Raw genomic sequence first — 19201 nt, forward strand, 5'->3', positions numbered from 1 at the left:
CTTCTCTTAATACATCCCAGAATTGTGTTTGCTTCTTTGGCTGCTGCATCACATTGTTGACTTAGCAATCAATAGATAGACTAAGACAACTTTTACCTCGGATGACAGTCATCCTTACAACTTTTGCTCACTGAATGGATGAGAAGCGCACTGGGAATCTCTTCCGGCCGCCTGCCTCCATTCATTGTGAACAGTTGTTCAAAGTTGAAAAGTTGCTCACAAGTTGTTTCAGTCAGCTGGAATGAAGCGACTAGCGAATGATGAGCGATTTCTCATTTAGTACCTGATTTTTTTGGCCGATAGTGGCCTGTACATAAAAGGACTCTTAGGGTCCTTTTAGACGAGCCATTTATCGTTTGATCCCAACGATTGATTATCGTCTAATGTCACCACTAGCTCGTTCGTTCTCGTGCAGCCGGCTTAGATGGGTACATGCATCGTTGGCTTGTTCAAACAGGAATAGTTCAGTCTTTCACATTCGCAGGATTAGTGATTGTGAAAGATTGAACGGTCGGGGTTTAAACCAAATGATGAGTAAAAGGGCCAACGATGATTTTTATGCCCGCATGAAATGAACGATGAGCGAAAAGTGAACGATTCTCTTTTATCAATTAAGTTACTGGCTCGTGTTTAGACTAAATGATTATCGTTCACTTTCGCACATTTGAACGATTTTTTTGACGATAATCGTTCCATCTTAAACTATCTTCAGTTTGGGTTTATTGCATTTGAATACATATCACTCAGTAGCGCTCAAACTGAAGGCCCATTTACACGTATCGATTGTCGCTCAAAATTCGAGCGAAAATGAGCGACAATCGTTACATGTAAACTCAGGCATCCTATACTTTTCGTTTGAACAATGATTTTAAGGTGAATTTAAAACCCATTGTTCTGTAACAGAGATAAAGCAAACACATTTATCTCTCAATAGACTGCAGGCTGTTATCTTACACTAGTCGGGAGATAACAATGTAATTTGCTAGCAGCCTGCAGCAGAGCAATGCTGCTGTTTGCACAGCTAGGCTCAGCAAACAGCTCCCAGAGGTCCTTTACTATACAAATGAAGATGATTAAGTGTTAATTACATATGCGTGCAAATGTGCCTTAAGGAGCAATATGCTATAAATGGCTGTTCGCCCACAGGTACATTCCAATACCCTGAGTCTGCCCCTTGACCTTATGTATAAATTCAAGGCCTGGTTACAATGTGGGTAACACAGCTGGTCCTTATGCCCTTATATTGCATCTAGCATTAAGAGAGTCATTTCCCACATACTGTTTTTGGTACTTTAAGAAATCAGGACCTTTTATACTTGCACTGACTCACTAAATGTAAAAGATCTTGACTATTGTAAATCTGACACATTTATATTGGTACATATCGCTCATAATAGCAGCAGGATTAACGGGGAGGAAAATGCTACACAGGGGATTGAGGCTCCTTTGAAAGTCATTTCTTTCCTTGAACTGTACATTCCCTAGTGGTTCAGCTCAAATAACAATGCGCCCACACAATCCTTAAAATAAGACACTTATGGGTAGTTTGACGTCTGCTTCACCTGAGAAATTCTGGCTTGCACTGTATGATTTTCTAAGTAATTGATAAAATAGAATGACTTCCAAAATATGCTGATTGATCTTTAATGGGTGCTATTAATCAAAAAGAATGTGTATGCCTGCATAATATTAGAAAAATGTTGTGAACCAGGAATATCCTTAGTTTTGTGCTAATGAATTTTGTGTTTGTCACATACAGAGTTCTAATTCCCCCTGCATAAACATTGATAAATAATGTAATTATGGCTACCTGCTGTCACCAGTAGAGGGAGTGCTGGCAGTTACGATATACTGCACCCACATTCCCGCTGTAGTCTTTTTTTCATTTTCGTTTTTCCTGCCCGCTTTAAAAAAATCATAGTTACATAGCTGCAGGCTGAGTTGTATTTTTTAATGGTATCATTTGACGCACCATATAATGTACTAGCTGATATACTCGGCTTCGCCCAAGTTAATTTGGTCCAGGTGTTAACCTGTTGTTCGCGCTGAAAATTTTGACTTTTGCAATTAGCACTGAATAATCGAGTCGTGACCCTTTTACTTTTCCTATTTAGGACCTAAAGAATGCTCCTGCCAAATTTCATGTTTGTACAACACCGGGAAGTTAGGGAATTAGATTAGGTACATTACACTGGGGCACCAATACTTTTGCACTTAACATTAAATAAACAAGTAGTGACCCCTTTACTTTTCCTATTTAGGACCTGAAGAATGGTCATGCCAAATTTCATGTTTGTACGACATCGGGAAGTTAGAGAATTAGTGGCGATTCAGTCAGTCAGTCAGTGAGGGCTTTTGCCTTTATATATAGAGATTTGAAAACTTTTAGAAATTTCTAAGTAAGGAGAAATACGAAAAAAAAATGTGATTGCGCCATTATGGAGAGTTTTTTAATATGTCGCTCACAGGTAAGTAAAAATCGTCTGTGCGCCAGCATGAGTATGGTGATATCACATTCGTATAGTTTATTTTGAATGCAGTATTACTTTAAAAAATAAGATATTCCTTTCTGTCGCCATAGTTTGACCCCCATAACTTTTTTATTTTTCCGTCCATGGGGTTGTGTGGGGGGCTCATTTTTTTCTGAAGTGACCTGTAGTTTTTATTGATACTATTTTGGGGCACACGCAAGCTTTTGATCACTTCTTTAATATTTTCTTGGAGCTGGGGTGACCATAAAAGTGTATTTCTGCATTGCATACTGTTTTTTCCTGACGGTGTTTGCCATGCAGGATTAATAATGTGATATTTAAATAAACTGGATTTTTACCAGAGATGAGCGAACATGCTCGTTTAGGACAATTACTCGATCGAGTATCGATTTTTTCGAGTAACTGCCTACTCGGATGAAAAGATTCAGGGGGGACGGCGGGGTGGAGCGGGGGGTAGCAGGGGGGAACAGGGGGGAGATCTCTCCCTCTCTCTCCCCTTCCCCCACTCCCGCAACCCCCTGCTCACCCCCGGTGCCCCCCAAATCTTTTCACTTGATTAGGCAGTTACTCAAAAAAAGCGATGCTCGATCCAGTAATTGCTCTAAACGAGCACGTTCGCTCATCTCTAATTTTTACAGATGCAGCAATACAAATTTTTTATTTATTTTTTAACTTTTTTATGTAATTACTGTGAAAAGAGGTTTTTAAACTTCTATGTTTTTGTTTTTTTAGCTTTTACAGTAGTTAAGAAAACTTATTTTACTCTTTTTTTTCTTCCCATAGAGGACATGAACTTGTAATCATATAATTGCTTATACCATAGTATTGCATTATACTGTATTCTGACAGGTGTTCTGAGGTTCGTCTTGATATGTGTGCACTCATGGTAGCGCTGGGACCTGGCGGCCATGACACATGGACGGTACCTCGCGTTCTTATGGCGGGAGAAGGGGCTCCGTTCAGGACATTTAAATGCTGCTGTCAGAATTCACAGCGACATTTAAAGGGTTAACAGCCGCCGTTGGTGTGAACGCTGATGGTGGCTGTTATGTGCGGTGTCAGACTGCTGCACGATTTGTGCTCATAAAAAAAGTACATTAAAAACTGCAGTTGTGTGTGCAAATATGCCTAAACATTAGAGATGAGCGAGCGTACTCGGAAAAGCACTACTCGCTCGAGTAATTTGCTTTATCCGAGTATCGCTGTGCTCGTCCCTGAAGATTCGGGTGCCGGCACGGAGCGGGGAGCTGCAGGGGAGATCGGGAGGAACGGAGGGGAGATCTTTCTCTCCCCCGCTCCCCGCTGCGATTCACCTGTCAGCCGCAGCGGCACCCGAATCTTCAGACCCGAGCACAGCGATACTCGGATAAAGCAAATTACTCGAGCGAGTAGTGCTTTTCCGAGTACGCTCGCTCATCTCTACTAAACATCCATGACGCAAAAGTGCAAAGCAAATGTGCCCGCAAATACGCATACGCTCATGTGAGTACGACCTTAGGGTGGCGGAAATACTTCAAATTGGCTGTAGTGGAAAATTCCAATCCAAAATTGGCAGCATTTCCACATCAAAAACCCCATTAAAATCCACACCATCTGCGGATTTTGACTCAAAATCAGTTGTGAATCCGCAGCTGATCTCAGCCTGCATTGCGCTCTTCTCACCCCTCAATACAGCTCTGGGCACAGCAGCGCTCCCCGGCAACTGCTACCGACTCCCGCTGTGGTCCGTGTGATGTGGAAGTGGCATCACATGACCAATGCATTGCATGAAAGCCGGTGGTGGGGCTCAGTAGCAATTCCCCCATATGTGCTGCACTCTGGATACGGGCCTTATTTGGGAGGTAAGAGGAGCGCAACGTGGGTTGAAGTCAGTTGCAGATTTCTTTAAGGTATACGGAAGTGACCATATCCTTTACGGTGTACTTCATCCATTCTTAAAACCAAGAACAGTCACTCATCGTTACTGTAACTCTTAATGTTATGAGGATTAAAAACAATTTCTAGCTCCTTTTTTCCTATAGTGAAATTTCGTAGAAATCATACAGAGCTCTTAAGCTAAAAACTACAGGTAACTGCGTAATTCTACATTTCCTATAGAAGCCCTAAGTGAAGCACACAGCTTGGGCCGATTTAGAAGAAGGAAAAAAAGAAAATCTTCCTATGCAAACCGCCTGCCATTAGATACCTCCTACCCCTATTCCAGGATTACATTTATTACACAGGGGGTTTCTAGGAGGTTTTTCCATGCTTTAAAAGAAGCATTTACCAATATGCAGTATTACACGTATTAACCGTACCCCTTGTAAATGTCGTACTTTAAAGGTACTGTGTATGGGAAGATGCAGGTCAGGAATGCTATCTTTTCTACTTAGGGTGCATTCAAATGAGCATGTGCATACATACGTGCGCACATAAGCACGTCTCTATTAGAGCCATTGGTTCTCAATGGTGTGTTCACGTGTCCATGTTTTACAGGCGTGCAAACACACGTACCTGCAAAACATAGGGGCTTTCAATGGGGTCGCTGGCAGTGGTGGCCCCATTGAAATCAATGGGAGAGCTTTGCAATCCTTCCTACAGCTGTGGCAGGGGATTCTTTACTCCCCTGCAAGGAGTCCCCTTGTCACTGAACACTGTGACAGCACTGTGCACAGTCAAAAGCATGTGCAACTTATTGTAAACGTCGTTACGGACGCGACAATACCAAATATGTGGGGTTTTAATTTTTTTTTAACCTTTTTTTATGGTAATATGAGAAAAAGCATAAAAAAGTTTTTTTTTTCCTTTTTTTTTACATTTTTCTTTTTTATTCATTTTTTTTTCTCTCTGAGGGACTTGCAGCACAGCACTGATGATTGCTGTGATAAGGCATGGCAGGGCTACTGCCCTGCCATGCCTTATCGCATATACAGTGATCACAGGCTATGGCAATACAGGACGCTGGTGTCTGGCGTCCTGTTGCCATGGCAACAGGCCGGGCTCTCTGCAATTATATCGCCAGAGCCCGGAAACTTCAGACTTACGCCCTGGAGCTGGAAGGGGTTAAAAAATAACTATAAATGATTTTAAAAAATCATTTTTTAAAGCTTTTTAACCCCAATAAAATGAAAAAATGGGGGGAAAGTCAGTGAAAAAGATATTAAAAAAAAATAAATCGCCCTATATGTCACGGAAAAAAAATGCAGCAAAAATAATTTTGGTAGCTATAGGGAAAAAAATAGTTAAACCACCATATAGCTAAAATCCATAAAAAATGTTTGGTCCATAAGGTACAAAACAGCCTGGTCCTTAAAGGGTTAAAGAAGGTTTGGAATGGTGTAAAATAATAAAAGACAATCCTCCAACACTTAGGTTCTAATGTTTCCTGGGTCCCTGCCAATCTCTGTTTCCTGGTCCCTTTTAGCAAGCATATGACCATTGCAGCCAATTACTGGCTGTAGCTGGTAACTACTTCAGTCAGTGATTGGCTGCAGAGGTCACATGTTTGTGTTGAAGGGGTCCAAGAAGTAGGAACTGGCAGGAGAACTGTGTAGCACTGAAATCAGGGAGGTCAGGGACTGGTAAGGGGGAATATGATTTATTTTAATATTTTATACAATTCTGAGACTTTAAAAAAACATTGAATCAGCCAGAAAACCCATTTACTATCTGCTCTAGAGATGAGTAAACTTTTAAAAAGTTTGTTTCGGCCAGTTCAAGGACTTTCAGAAAAAAGTTTAGTTTGGTTCAAATTAGTTCAAACTGAACCATCAGTAGTAATAATGATCCCGGCCTTCTAGGTGAAGAAGCTTCATGGCACAGTCATTAATACTGTTTTCTTGCAGCGCTGGGGTCCTAGGTTCAAATATAACCAAGGGCAACACCAGCATACAGTTAAATAGAGGCGATTGTTATGAACTAAAGGGGAAACATACAAACTCCATGTGGATGTTGTCAGATTTGAATCTAGGCCTCCAGAGCTGTAAGTCAACAATGCTAATCGCTAAACCACAGGAGGACCACTAGGTTCACCACAAACTGAACTTTTAGGAAAGTTCCACCCAAAACAGGTTTCGACGGTTTGGTTTGCTCAACACTAACCTGCTCCATAGGAAAATTAGTTTAAATAGTGAGGGTCTGTTTCCTGAGACCATTAGTGTTGCAGTATTTAAAGTGGCTGATTGTTGGATTTCTCCATAAACCAGAATGCCCTATAATTGAATTAGGACAGCAATGAAATAGACGCTCACCAATTTTTATACTTTTTCAAGTAGATAATTCTCTATGAGTATCAATATAATTATAGATAACTATATTTCTCTTCAATTAGCATTTTATCAATTAGCTAAACAGCTCACGATTCATTGGCCATTAGGACTCAATAGACAAACCGATTTGCCAAGTTTGAAATTCACTTTTGGTGGTTTGATTTCTCCCAGTGCCTTCTATGGGTTGCAAATGGTGAACCGTTTTGCCAACTGTAGAAATCCTACTTTATATTTAAAATAGTATTCCACAATTACCTCCGGAAGAAGTTCAGCCCGTGCGTATGAACCACTGACCAATGATACAACTCCGTTACAGTCCACAGTAATATCCCTTTTACAATTCCTGAAAGATGGACTGGTCTGACTAAGATTGCTGCTTAGCCGATCTCTTCTCCCAGGCACAGACAGAGAAAAGTCCCTTCTACTGTCGTTATCTTCAAAAGTGCTATGTTCATCATCCGCAAAGTCATTCTCTGAGCCTGCATCCTTGGGAGGATATCTGAGACTTAAAGTGCTGCTAACATGGATACTCGACCGCGTCTGCAAAAACCACAAAGAAATATATTGAGCCATTGGCTGAATGGTATGGAAATCGAATGGTAATTTGTCACTTCTATGGAGCCAGAAAAGTCAGGAAGCCGCGTTAACTTTGACTATGTAAAGAGCAACTCGAATGTTGATGGACATTAAAGGGAACCTGTTTGCAGGATCATGCTGCCCTAACTGTGAGCAATGTGATTAAGTGACTGTACACATACACCTTCCACAATCGTTCTGTTTTAATACCGATTGTTCAGTCCTCCTCAGTCACTTATACAGCGAATGTGAAAGACCGAACGATTTCTCATTCGAAGGAGCCAACGACAGGCCGCCCGAGCGAACAAGCGATCTCTGACATTGTTCACTCATTCAAATGACAAATTGGCAGGTCTAAACGGACCCATACGGAACATTGGTGAGCTTTCAAAGTATCTGCTTGTTTTATATACGCCATAACATCCATCTAGATTTTTTCTACATGTATTGGTTAAGTATGTACTTTAAGTATCACTAACTTCCCGGGTTGCCTTGTGTATGGACCATACAACTTCTGTAGATCCACATCTACATACTGGTTCCATCATCATGGTCTACCTGCATTTCTTTGGCCAGTCCTGGATTCCTTCTGTCTTTATCGTCCTTATTCGTTAGTGTAGATGAGCTCATAGACAGACCATCCAGATCACCGTCTTCACTTTCTTCTGTGTCTGTATCTGCTTCCATTGCAGCCTAAAGTGAGAATTGGATATTAAAAAAGGCTTGAACAGATGGGCGTGATTTTGTCCTGTTATGTGGCTGCGATAATCATGGGCCGCATGGCGGGACGAAACTAAACATTGATTTCAATGGTTTTGTTTTCACTAACGGTATTCTTTTCCATTAATACTACATGCGAAAAAGATCGGGCAGGACCTATCTCAAACTAGCACAGAGTTTGAAAAGTCCCAAAAACCCTGTTCATGCGCAACTCCGCTCTGTAGCCGTGAGCGCAATAAAATAGGCTGCATAAATACGGCCTGAGATGAATAAAGAGAATGTCTACTGTGGATAACACTTTATTGTAAGAAGGGTCCCCCAGTGTCTGACACTACCGGGAACCATAGCGGTCATCTCTAATAGGTAGGAGAACTTGGCAACAAGTATAGAATTCCCCTACAGCTCCACCACAGAAAAAATGATGCATTACAGCTATGCTACTAAACGGACTGTTTGTAGGATCGGCAAGCGTTTCCTATTGATCTCAATGTGAAACATCACATCGCATTTGCGTGCACGTCACACAGCATGCAATCTGCTTGACTGGCTCATTGAAAACAATGGACGATGCGTTCCGAGGGATGTGAAAAAATAGGACATACAGCGATTTTTTTTTTGCTTTGCAATATGGCTGTGAGGGACAACATCGCTACGTGTATGACTCCACTCAATGCACAAAACTCGCAAGAGATTCACACTCGTGTAAATGTAGTCTCAGGGTCCTTTCACATGGGGCAGAATTAGTCTGTGCGGACATTTCTGCATCACAATGTTATCCCTATGGGGCTTGAATTGCACACCTGTTAAAATCTGTTCATCTTTAATTCAAAACAACAAAAATAAATTCTGCAATGGAAAAGCTTTCCGGATTTAAGAACGCCTTCCAAAATTGTTGTGAATTTTTAACATACGGAAGTCCACAAAAAAACGCAAGAAATTCTGAAAGACGTTACACAGAACACATTCCGCAGCTAAAAATACAACAAAATCTGAATTAACAAAATCCACATCTCTGCTGCATCCTGCGGTTAATTCCATCTCATGTAAAAATTCCCTTAGCGTACATGCACGTGGATGTTTAAAAAGTTGCGCCTGACATTCTCAGGCGGAACTCAAATCAACTCGGAGAACTCACCACCTCCCGTAGTAGCCGATTCCACTCATTGATCAACCTCACTGTCTAATATCTAATCTGTGTCTCCTCCCTTTCAGTTTCATCCCATTGCTTCTAGTCTTTCCTTGTACAAATGAGAATAGGGCTGATCCCTCTGCACTGTGACAGCCCTTCAGATATTTGTAGACAGCTATTAAGTCTCCTCTCAGCCTTCTTTTTTGCAAGCTAAACATTCCCAAATCTTTGAAACATTCTTTATAGACTGCTCACCATCCTGGTAGCTCTTCTCTGAACTTGCTCCAGTTTGTCTATGTCTTTTTTTTAAATTGGGGTGCCCAGAATTGGAGAATTGGAAACTGTATTGCAGATGAGGTCTGACCAAGGAAGAGTAGAGGGGAATAATTACCTCACGTTATCTTGATTCCATGCTTCCCTTACTACATCCCAGAATTTGGTTTGTCTTTTTGGTTGCTGCATCACACTGTTGACTCATGTTCAGTCTGTGTTTTTTTAGTATACCCAAGTCTTTTTCACATGTGCTGCTTAGCTCAAGTCCTCCCATTCTGTCTGTGCTTTTTTCCTTTTTTTATTCCCCAGATATAGGGCATTGCATTTCTCCTTGTTAAATACCATTCTGTTAGTTGCTGCCCGTTGTTAAAGTTTGTCTAGATCTTTTTGAATCCTCCTTCTCTCTTCTCTAGTATTAACTATCATTCCTAACTTTGTGTCATCTGCAAATTTTATCAGTTTCCCCTCAATTCCCTCCTCCAGATCATTTATAAAAAGGTTGACCAACACTGAGCCTAGGACAGAGTCTTGTGGTACCCCACTTGACACATTTTTTAACTTAGATGTGCAGCAATTTATGACCATTCGTTGAGTATGTTCACCAGCCAATTGTAAATCTACCTAACAGTTGCCTTGTCAATCCCATATTTGGTCATTCTTCCAATAAGGATGGTATGAGATTATAGTGGCCCAGCGGGTCCTACAGAATACTCACAGCAACACCTGTCCTGTCACACCTGTCTATGTGCGTCCTTGGACATAGAAGGTGCAGTCCATAGGAGAGACCCTGCTTCTCCCCTTCCTCCACTAAGCCAAGAGCTTAGTCCTGATGTCAACTGGTACCCTATTGGCTGATAGTCAGCTTCAAACTCACTGGTGCAGAGCCAAAGGGCAGGAAAGCAGTAACACTAGTCCCTATGCAGAGTGGTTGGAGTAGAGAAAGTGCGGGAAGGAGAAGAGTTTATAAAAGGAGGGATTAGTGAGCAGTTAAAAGGGGAGAGTTAGTAAGAGGAGGTTGTAGTCAGGCTGTAGAAGGTCATGTCGGAGAGGAGGAGGTACTTGTGCAAGAGAAAGCAGTATCAACACGTTCTTCCTAAGGTTGAGTGAAGTCTTATTTTGCTTCCTTGGTGATTCACAGCAGAGAGGAGGAGGATCTTTCCAAGGTCGGTCTTCCACTAAAACAGTGAATTTAAAACTACCCGGTGAACTCAAAGCCAGGATTAGTCTAGTGACCACCTTACAATCTGCTTCATCTACACTTTGTTAAACCTTGATCATCCCTTAAGCTAGAACAACAAGTGGGGAAATTGTCTTACACATTAATTTCAGAGAAAGGAAAGGAGAGAGCATTGAAGTCAGTTCTTATTCAAGCCAATATTGCTGTGTTCAATTCACTGCATACTGCTGTATCTACTTGTACCATTTTTGGGGACTGTATATTCACCGTTGCAAATATCAGTTTAGTAAATCTGAGTACTCCCAGATTACTACCACAAGCTACCAGACTCATCTCAATTATTTAATCCGCATTCCATCTCAAGAGTCCAGGTTGGAGTACTGGCGTCACGCGTGACAAAACAGGGCTTCTTGTTAAGCATACCACAGTACGTTCCTTGGGTTGCTGCACAACCCCCGAGCAGAGCACTCTTAGTGCCCCTGTCTGGAAGGACCACAGAGGTCTCCCTTACTTTGGCGTGCTTGGCTCGGCCGTTGCAGGACACTGTCAAATACTTTCTGTCATAGAAAGAAATTAAATTTGTCTGGCGTGACTTGTTTGTTTTAAACCCATGCTGGCACTGGTTAATCATTCCATTCTCATCCAAGTACTTGCATATATGCTGTTTAATAATTTGTTCAAAGAACTTTCCCGGTATAAAAGTCAGGCTCACAGGCCTGTAGTATCCTGAATCCACCTTCTTCCCTTTTTTGAAGATAGGGACAACATTTGCCCTTTTCAAATCTTCTGGGACTTCTCCTGTTCTCCCTGGATTTTCAAAGATTATGGGGAGTGGTTCAGCAATTACCTCTGCTGCTTCCTTTAGTATCCTATCAGGCCACACAACATCCCACCAAAAATGTTCTTCTAGATTACCAACACAGTACTAGTTCAGTAACTACTCTTTCTTGCTAATGTATGTTCTTTTCATCACTGTCCTCTTTTGGCACTTTAAAATTTTTGTATATATGGAATATACAGTACCAAGTTAAGGCTATTTACAGTGGATGCTCTGGTGTTTTGATAACTCATTTCTAATACCCTATTGGGGAATGCTGGGTTAATAAAGGTCAATCCAATTTGGATCCTCTTCTTTTAGCCAATACAGCCATAAAATACTTGGACGGCCCATCGATTTTAATACATCCTATGTAATGATTAATTTCTCATGTGGTGGCGCTGCAGCAAAATTCAACACTTGCTCCCAATTTCCCTTACAGATTACAAATGATCATTTTGGGTGTGATCACATATAACTAATTTTTGTGGATTTTATTGCAGATCTGCAGCAGATTTCATCCTTTCAATTCAAATTGAAAGGGTGAAATCTGCTGTAGATGTGCAGCAAAATCCACAGCAAATCATCTATGTGTGATCGCACCCTTAGGCCACCTTCACACACAGCATATTGGCTGCGGTTTTTCTGCAGCAAGAACACTCCAAATTCGCTGTAACCAAATTCGCACCAAAATGGTGTGGATTTGGCTGCGGTTGTAATTACAAATCTGCATTACTTATCCTGCATTATGAACACCATCAGAAACAGGATGCATAATGCAGTGATTTTTTTGGTCACCCCATCTCCAAGGAGAAATGTTGTAAAAAGTAAGCAAAAAAAGTCATATGTACCACAGAATCGTACCAATAGCTGCCAGAGATCGTGCCATAGAAAAACAATCCTTCCCACAGCTACAGTACATTGAAAGCAATAGAATAAAGGCAACCCCTGCAGGGATTTTTGGTGGAGAGGTTGGGGCTTGAAATATAAGCCTCAACCCGAAAATAAGCCCTATATACTGGAAAAAAAATTAATACATCACCTGGAAGCGGTGTCCTGGGCTCCCCTGCATCCTCTACCTGCGTTCCAGGCACTGTTCTTCATTATTTTCTTCTGGCTGGGGATTAAAAATTCCCCGCCTCCTGGAAGCACTGCCTCTAATTGGCTGAGCGCTTTGATCAATCACAGACATTCAATGAATGGCAGTGATTGGTGACTGCGCTCAGCCAATCAGAGGCAGCACTTCCAGGAGTTGGGGATTTTTCACTCCCCGGCTAGAAGAAAATGAAGAAGAAGAGTGACGGGAACCTGGGGAAAACACGCACCAGAGCCGGACAGCGCTTTTAGGTGATGTATTATTATTATTTTCCTGCAGCTAGGGCTTATTTAAGGGCTTTGACAGTAGGATTTCCTACTGTCAAAGTTCTATTGCTTCGCATGAAAATCCGTTTTTCATGCGAAGTGAAAAACTCTGTCCTGTCTTTAAAATTTAAAGGGGTTAAAATTTGCATCTGTATTCTTTAAAGTGGCTCCAAGGGGGAGCTTCCCTATAAATGGCTACCTTCCTAATTAGTGAAATTGCTGCGAAAATTCTGCAGCGTTTACAGTACAAGCTATGTGGATGGGATTTAAAAAAATCTCCTTCACATTATGTAGAAATTTTTCGCAACAAATCCGCTGTGTTTTTAAAAAGTGCTACAGATTCTAAATCCACAGCATGTCTGTTTATGCTGCAGACTGTTGCTGTGGAAATCAACCTTTGAAATACAATTTTAAATTGTCGCCAAATCTGCACCACTTGAGTATGGATTTGGCCACTGCAGATTTCCGGTGGAATCGCTACGGGGATTCCATTGCGGAATGCGTGAAGGCGAGGTTAGTAGAAAGAGAACACAACATGATAACCTCGGCATCGACAACTGACCTCCTCCCCAGAAATTGGCATAGCTGGTGGCGATGTACAAGTTACCTGGGCATCCTCTTGCTGCTTTTTAAGGGATTCCATCATTTTCTTAAACTCCTCACATTTCTGCTGAGCTTCTTGTAAAGTTGCCTGATTTTGCTCCTCATAAGCCATCGCAACCACGGCCAGAATTAAATTCACCAAGTAGAAGGAGCCCAGAAATATCACCAGCACAAAGAAGATCATGTAGGTTTTTCCAGAAGCACGTAAGGTCTGTAGAAAATGAGAAAGTTCTAAGCAAGTTACAGTATGTGGATGGTCATTTACAGAATGTACTCAGAAACAGAATTTTGCGTATTTGGTCTGTGCGCTGGAACACAGACAGATCTATTCACACATTGTGAAACAAATTTGCAGCATGGCCTATTCTAGTCCGTATCCACTGCCCCCAGGTCTCGCACAGCAATGGTGATCTGTCTGTGCACTGCAAGTTGCGTCTGAGAAGGTTGGGTGCTACTCACATCCGCCCATGTGCATGAGCCCTAAATGAAAAGGAGGAACGTATTCGTACGGGTGCCTTCACACAGGACAGATGCTGACAAAATCCGCAATTGTTAAGCGTACATTTACACGGGTTGGAAATGCTGCGGAGAGCGCTGATTTCAGAAGATACAGCGCTCAACCCCGAAGTCTTCGGTCATCAAGGCACTCTTTTACCTGGCGGACGGTACTGAGCACAGCATGGCTAGTCTCATCCACATCACCTGACCAGCAGCACTGCGATCAGTACAGACCGCCAGTCAGGTTGCAGTAGCGACTATGATCATTATGTCTGATGAAACATTAAAGGGGTTGTCCAGTTGTAAACTATTAATGGCCTATCTGCGGGATAGGTCATTAACCCCTTAGTACAAAGAACAGTAAATATACAGCGCTTGGTCCTGGGCTTTAATACTCACAGATAGCACAAGTATGATGTGGGATTAAAGCCTATGCTGTTGCAATCAAGCAGGAGCAGGTTGGGTTCTTAGCTGTCAGCCACAGCTGAGAACCCCGAGGAGAAGGTAAAAGCGATTTTTAATTAGCACTATGTACTAAATAGTGAAAGTGGAAGTCTTACTTCCTCTATGTGACAAACAATCACGTGATGACCGGGTGCCCCCTGTTAGAGCAGAGCTGCAGGCTCCTAGCAGACCGTGATCAGCTTTCTTATTGACTACTGTCACTACAGGGAGATCTCTTTATCTGTATCTAGGGCTCCTCTGGATGCCCCAGCTACAGTGGTAAAGTGTGAAATGAAAAAAAATAAAACAAAATCAAATGTGAATATCCCTTAGAGGTCGTATATGACATCATGGGGACATAGAAGGTAAAAAAAAAAAAGGCAAAAAAAAAGTTACAAAAATAAATTTAAAAAATTACAGAATAAAACAAAAATATATACATAAAAAAGAAAATGACCCAAAGCCGACATCAACCAAAACCATTGCCATATGTGGGCTGTAATCTAAAACTGTACATATTATATATCAAAATATCCAAAACAAGAACCCGTTCCCATACTTTATTTTAGCATACATATACTAATTTAAAAGAAAACCAATTTTTTTAATTTAAATAATTTTTTTTATCTTTTTACCCCCAATAAAACAAAAAAACTGCAAAAAAAAGTCAGTGAAAAAGATATAAAAAAGCCCTATATGTCATGGGGAAAATGCTGCAAAAATAATTTTGGTAGCTGAAGGGGAATAAAGGGCAGTAAAACCACCACAAGAGTAAAATCTCTTCAAAGTGTCTGGTCCTTTAAGACCAAACCAGCCTGGTCCTTAAAGGAGTTAATAATAGATCTGCAGGTTTCTACCACCTGGGACTTCCGCTGATCAGCTTTTAGCCGGGAGTCTCAGGTGGTAGAAACAGACAGCTCCGTTCTCACTATAGTGGCCAGGCTTGGTATTACCGGCAAAGTTCCCATTGAAATGAATGGCCTGTAATACCAAGCCTGGCCACTGCAACGAGAATGGAGCTGTCATGCAGAAATCAGCATAAGCCCACCAGCCCGGCAAACAGCTGATCTGCAGACTCTCTCCAATATTCTATTGATGGTCTATTCTAAATCTTGGCCATTAATAGTTTACTATCTGCTTTTATGTTTAAAGGGGTTGTCCAGTTGTAAAGTATGCACTTGTATACTTACCTTTATGTAGAGGTTTTCCCAGTAGTCCTGAGTCATCAGTCGAAACAGAGATAAAAACGCCCAGCCAAAACTGTCAAAGCTTGTGTATCCATAATCAGGGTTCCTTCCTACCTTGTGACACTTATACGACTCTGGACACTGACTGATTGAAAGGAGAAGTGACAATGTATGACATGTAGAATATATTAGAATACAGAGATATAGCATTTTATAGTATCAGCAAAAAAATACCAAACTGATTTCAGCAGTTCCACTCATGAACAACAGATGGCAGGGTACCTGACGCTTCCTAAATTGCAATCCTATCACACAAATGTAGCAGAGCTTAGTCTTCAGGAGTGAGAAATCTAGGTTTGTCATTTGGTGCAGCGCTTTGGACTACATTAGCTGGAGGCTTTTATGGACCTTTCATAACATGCAGCAATTCTGCATTGAAATCCACTTGTTAGACATTCAGACTTTGGAGTGGAGTTTTCTTCTGCTATGTATTGTAGAACAATTCCATCCCATGTGAACGGCTCCTTAGGGTGCTATTACACATGGGCTAGCAGCTGCCACTAGCATACATGATTTAGCACTAATTGCCCCGCTGCACCTGCACTTGTATAGTTGAGCCTGGTAATTAACTGGAAGATGCAAGTGCTTGCGCTCATGTAATAGTGTCCTTACACCAGTTTTACATAAGCATATTATGGGTGTATTCATGTCCCCATAATACAAGAGAGTAGTCTGGCCCAACCACTAGTGTACTAACCCGATCCCCCTGATGCTCCAAGTTTGGGTCAGTACACCTGGGTCGGAACAGGACACTGGTACAGGCGCATAAATGCACTCGTAATAGGCTTGTCCGAAACTGGGCTTGCACATGGCCCTATCTGGACTATAGTCATTCGTGACGCAAGCACTGCTGACTTTCTGATGGAGATTTGCAGCATATTACAGTATCAGGAAAGTGGATGGTACCAGATTGGATTGTAAAGGGTTTGTACTAGAATACTCCACATGATAGAAGATAACTTGCTGATCATGGGGGGTCTCATCACTGAGACCCCCATCAATCTCAAGAATAGGACTCCAGTGTCCCACTGTCATGTCACTGCGGGGGTCGCTTCTCTCCCCACAGAAGTGGCACTCTGAATGGAGTGCTGGCTGCACATGCACAGTGCGTCATTCATTTCATTGGAGATGATAGAAATACCCGAGCAGGTGCCACTCAGGAATCCCAGCACTCCGAATGAAGGAAAATGGAGTGCCGGGGCGCCCACGTGACTGGCGCTTTATCCAGTCTCCACCTTAGGCCTCATGTCCACGGACGGGTTGGATTCCGTGCCCGTAGCCGATGAGCCCTGTCTACCTGTGTCTTGCAGGCTGTGTCGTTCGCGCAGACCTTGCTACTTCCGGGTTCTCTGTACTGTGCATGGTCCTCATGGCTTGCATGGGGCATGCACAGTACAGGGTTTGGGTTTTTTTTAAATCCCCTGCTTTCCTGCGGGATCCGCGGGCCATGCGAAGTGTCAGCTGCGGGCAAGCCGTGTATTGGACGGCTTCCATTGACTTCAATGGAAGCCTTCCATGCGAGAAAAGCACAGTAATGAAGCATACTGCGATTTGTTTTCCAGACTAGTAGTCTGCAAAACAAATCTGCATGCTTTAATTCCAGTGTGAATGCTCATGCTTTCCTATGGGCATCTTGAACTGCAGATCGTCGATCCGATTCCGCAATTCAACCCCCCCCCCCCCCCCCCGTGGACATTGGGCCTTACTGCGGGGATGCAGTAATCCCTCAGTGAGGAGGATGGGACCCATGTTCTTGAGTTTGGCGGGAATCTCAGGAGCATGTCCAATTTTGGTGCATTATAAGTAAATAATACGCCAATTCTAGACTATGGATTTGTAAAATCCACAATGAATACACATGTATATTTTCTACATAGTTTATGAAACTTGCTAGGAAACCTGAGAGGGACAGTTCTGACTTCATTTGGGTCTGCTTGGGGTCTTTTTTGTGCGTGTAAAATATGAAGTACATACGCAAGCAATACGAGTGCAAAAACACTTGCATGACCATGACATTAAATACGCAGCAAATACACATATCCTCATGCAGTAAATACACCCCTGTGAGTGAGCCCTAAATGAGCAGGTGAAATTTGTGGCAAATTCCATGGCAAAATCCACATGTAACACTTACAGATCTTGCCATGGATTTTCTGATACAAAAATGATACATTCTATATGAAAGTACCTTTATGGCTGGGTCATCCAGAGATAAGGATAGTGCTTATTTTACCTCTACAAGCTAACTATAAATATGTTAATTCTAATATAAAGTCTATTTACACCCTAAGCCGTCCCAAGCACTAACCAGTAGATTATATAGCGGAACAATCGCCCTGAGAAGGACGACCCATGCAGGAACCTAATCCAACCTCACCCTACCACACCATAATTAAAAGGAGGAGGAGGGGAGGTATACATTTGCAAAGGTCAGAAAAAAAGAGATTTGATCCAAATTGTGTATATTCAACCAAAAATAAATAATGATTATTGTTCAATAGTTTCACGTGACCCAACAACTAAGGCGACCTGCATACGGATGCATTTGCATTGCGGAATCTGGAGCGGGTGTCCGCCTCCGGATTCTACAGCAAATACCACCCACAATATGCTATTGAAAAATGCTTTTTCTTCCACACGAGCAGAAATCAATTGTGATTTTCCGCTTGCGTAGAAAAAAATCGCAGCATGTTCTATTTCTGTGCGGATTCCTCGCGGATAGCTTCCATTAAAGTCAATGGACGCCGTCTGATCCATTTCCCTTCCACGAGAAAAGCAGGAGTTTAAAAAAAAAAATCTGTACTGCGTATGTCCGACGGCGAGCCATGCGGACCATCCACAGGACAGATTTAAGAACAAAAGAAAGCAGGTACGTGGGGACTCTGCTACTGCCAGGGCCGGATTCTGCTGCAGGATTCACTGCTTGGACTATGTTCACACATTAAGGACTTGAGAAAAAGCTGTGCAATAAGCTCCATTTACACACACAGATGATCGCTCAAAATTCATCAAAAACTGACAGTTTTGAGCAATCATTTTGCATTAGCTACTAATGGGCTAATCAGCCCATTAGTAGCTAACTAGCTGCATTTGCATGTATTTAGAGAGCAGCGGATGGTCTGTTCTCTAAATACATCACTATTTTTTTCCTGTAAGATAGCAGCTATCAAAGAATGTTATCAGCACTGCCCACAAGACCTCAGTATGCAGTTCCTCTTATCAGGAACAACAGAATTTAAGCTGAGCTGAACTCAGCAATGGATGAAAAGTGCACGGGAAGTGCACTATGGGTACACATTTACAAGCAACGATTATCGCTCAAAAGATGGCTTTTGAGCAATAACCGTTGTGTGTAAAAGGGCATTTAGCCCCACATAGATTAACATTGTTGCTTGCTTTGGATCCATTGACATATATGTGATACATCCAGTGCAAAACTGCAAGTGTTAGCCTTGCATTTATGTTGATGATCCTCTTGACATACACATTGAGACATATTCATTACGGTTTGTACACCAGATTTCTGGCACACAAAAGCGCTCAAATCAATATTATGACCTTTTGTACTTTTAATCTGAGCCCCAACACTTTTTAGAGATGAGCGAGCACGCTCGTT

The 19201-nt window shown here is 42.0% G+C and overlaps 1 protein-coding gene across 1 annotated transcript in view; it reads right to left on the minus strand.

The window, feature by feature from the left end:
* Window positions 1-19201, minus strand: part of LOC136577888 (sodium channel protein type 2 subunit alpha-like) — a 101677-nt gene that overhangs the window by 55750 nt on the left and 26726 nt on the right. Inside the window, exons 8-11 of the mRNA XM_066577808.1 lie at window positions 15529-15670; window positions 13401-13607; window positions 7874-8008; window positions 6995-7279 (exon numbers count right to left, since the gene is read on the minus strand). Coding sequence (XP_066433905.1) covers window positions 6995-7279; window positions 7874-8008; window positions 13401-13607; window positions 15529-15670 — 769 coding nt within the window. The remainder of the gene's footprint in view (window positions 1-6994; window positions 7280-7873; window positions 8009-13400; window positions 13608-15528; window positions 15671-19201) is intronic.

This window comes from Eleutherodactylus coqui, chromosome 8 (genome assembly GCF_035609145.1).
Source record: "Eleutherodactylus coqui strain aEleCoq1 chromosome 8, aEleCoq1.hap1, whole genome shotgun sequence".
NCBI lineage: Eukaryota > Metazoa > Chordata > Amphibia > Anura > Eleutherodactylidae > Eleutherodactylus > Eleutherodactylus coqui.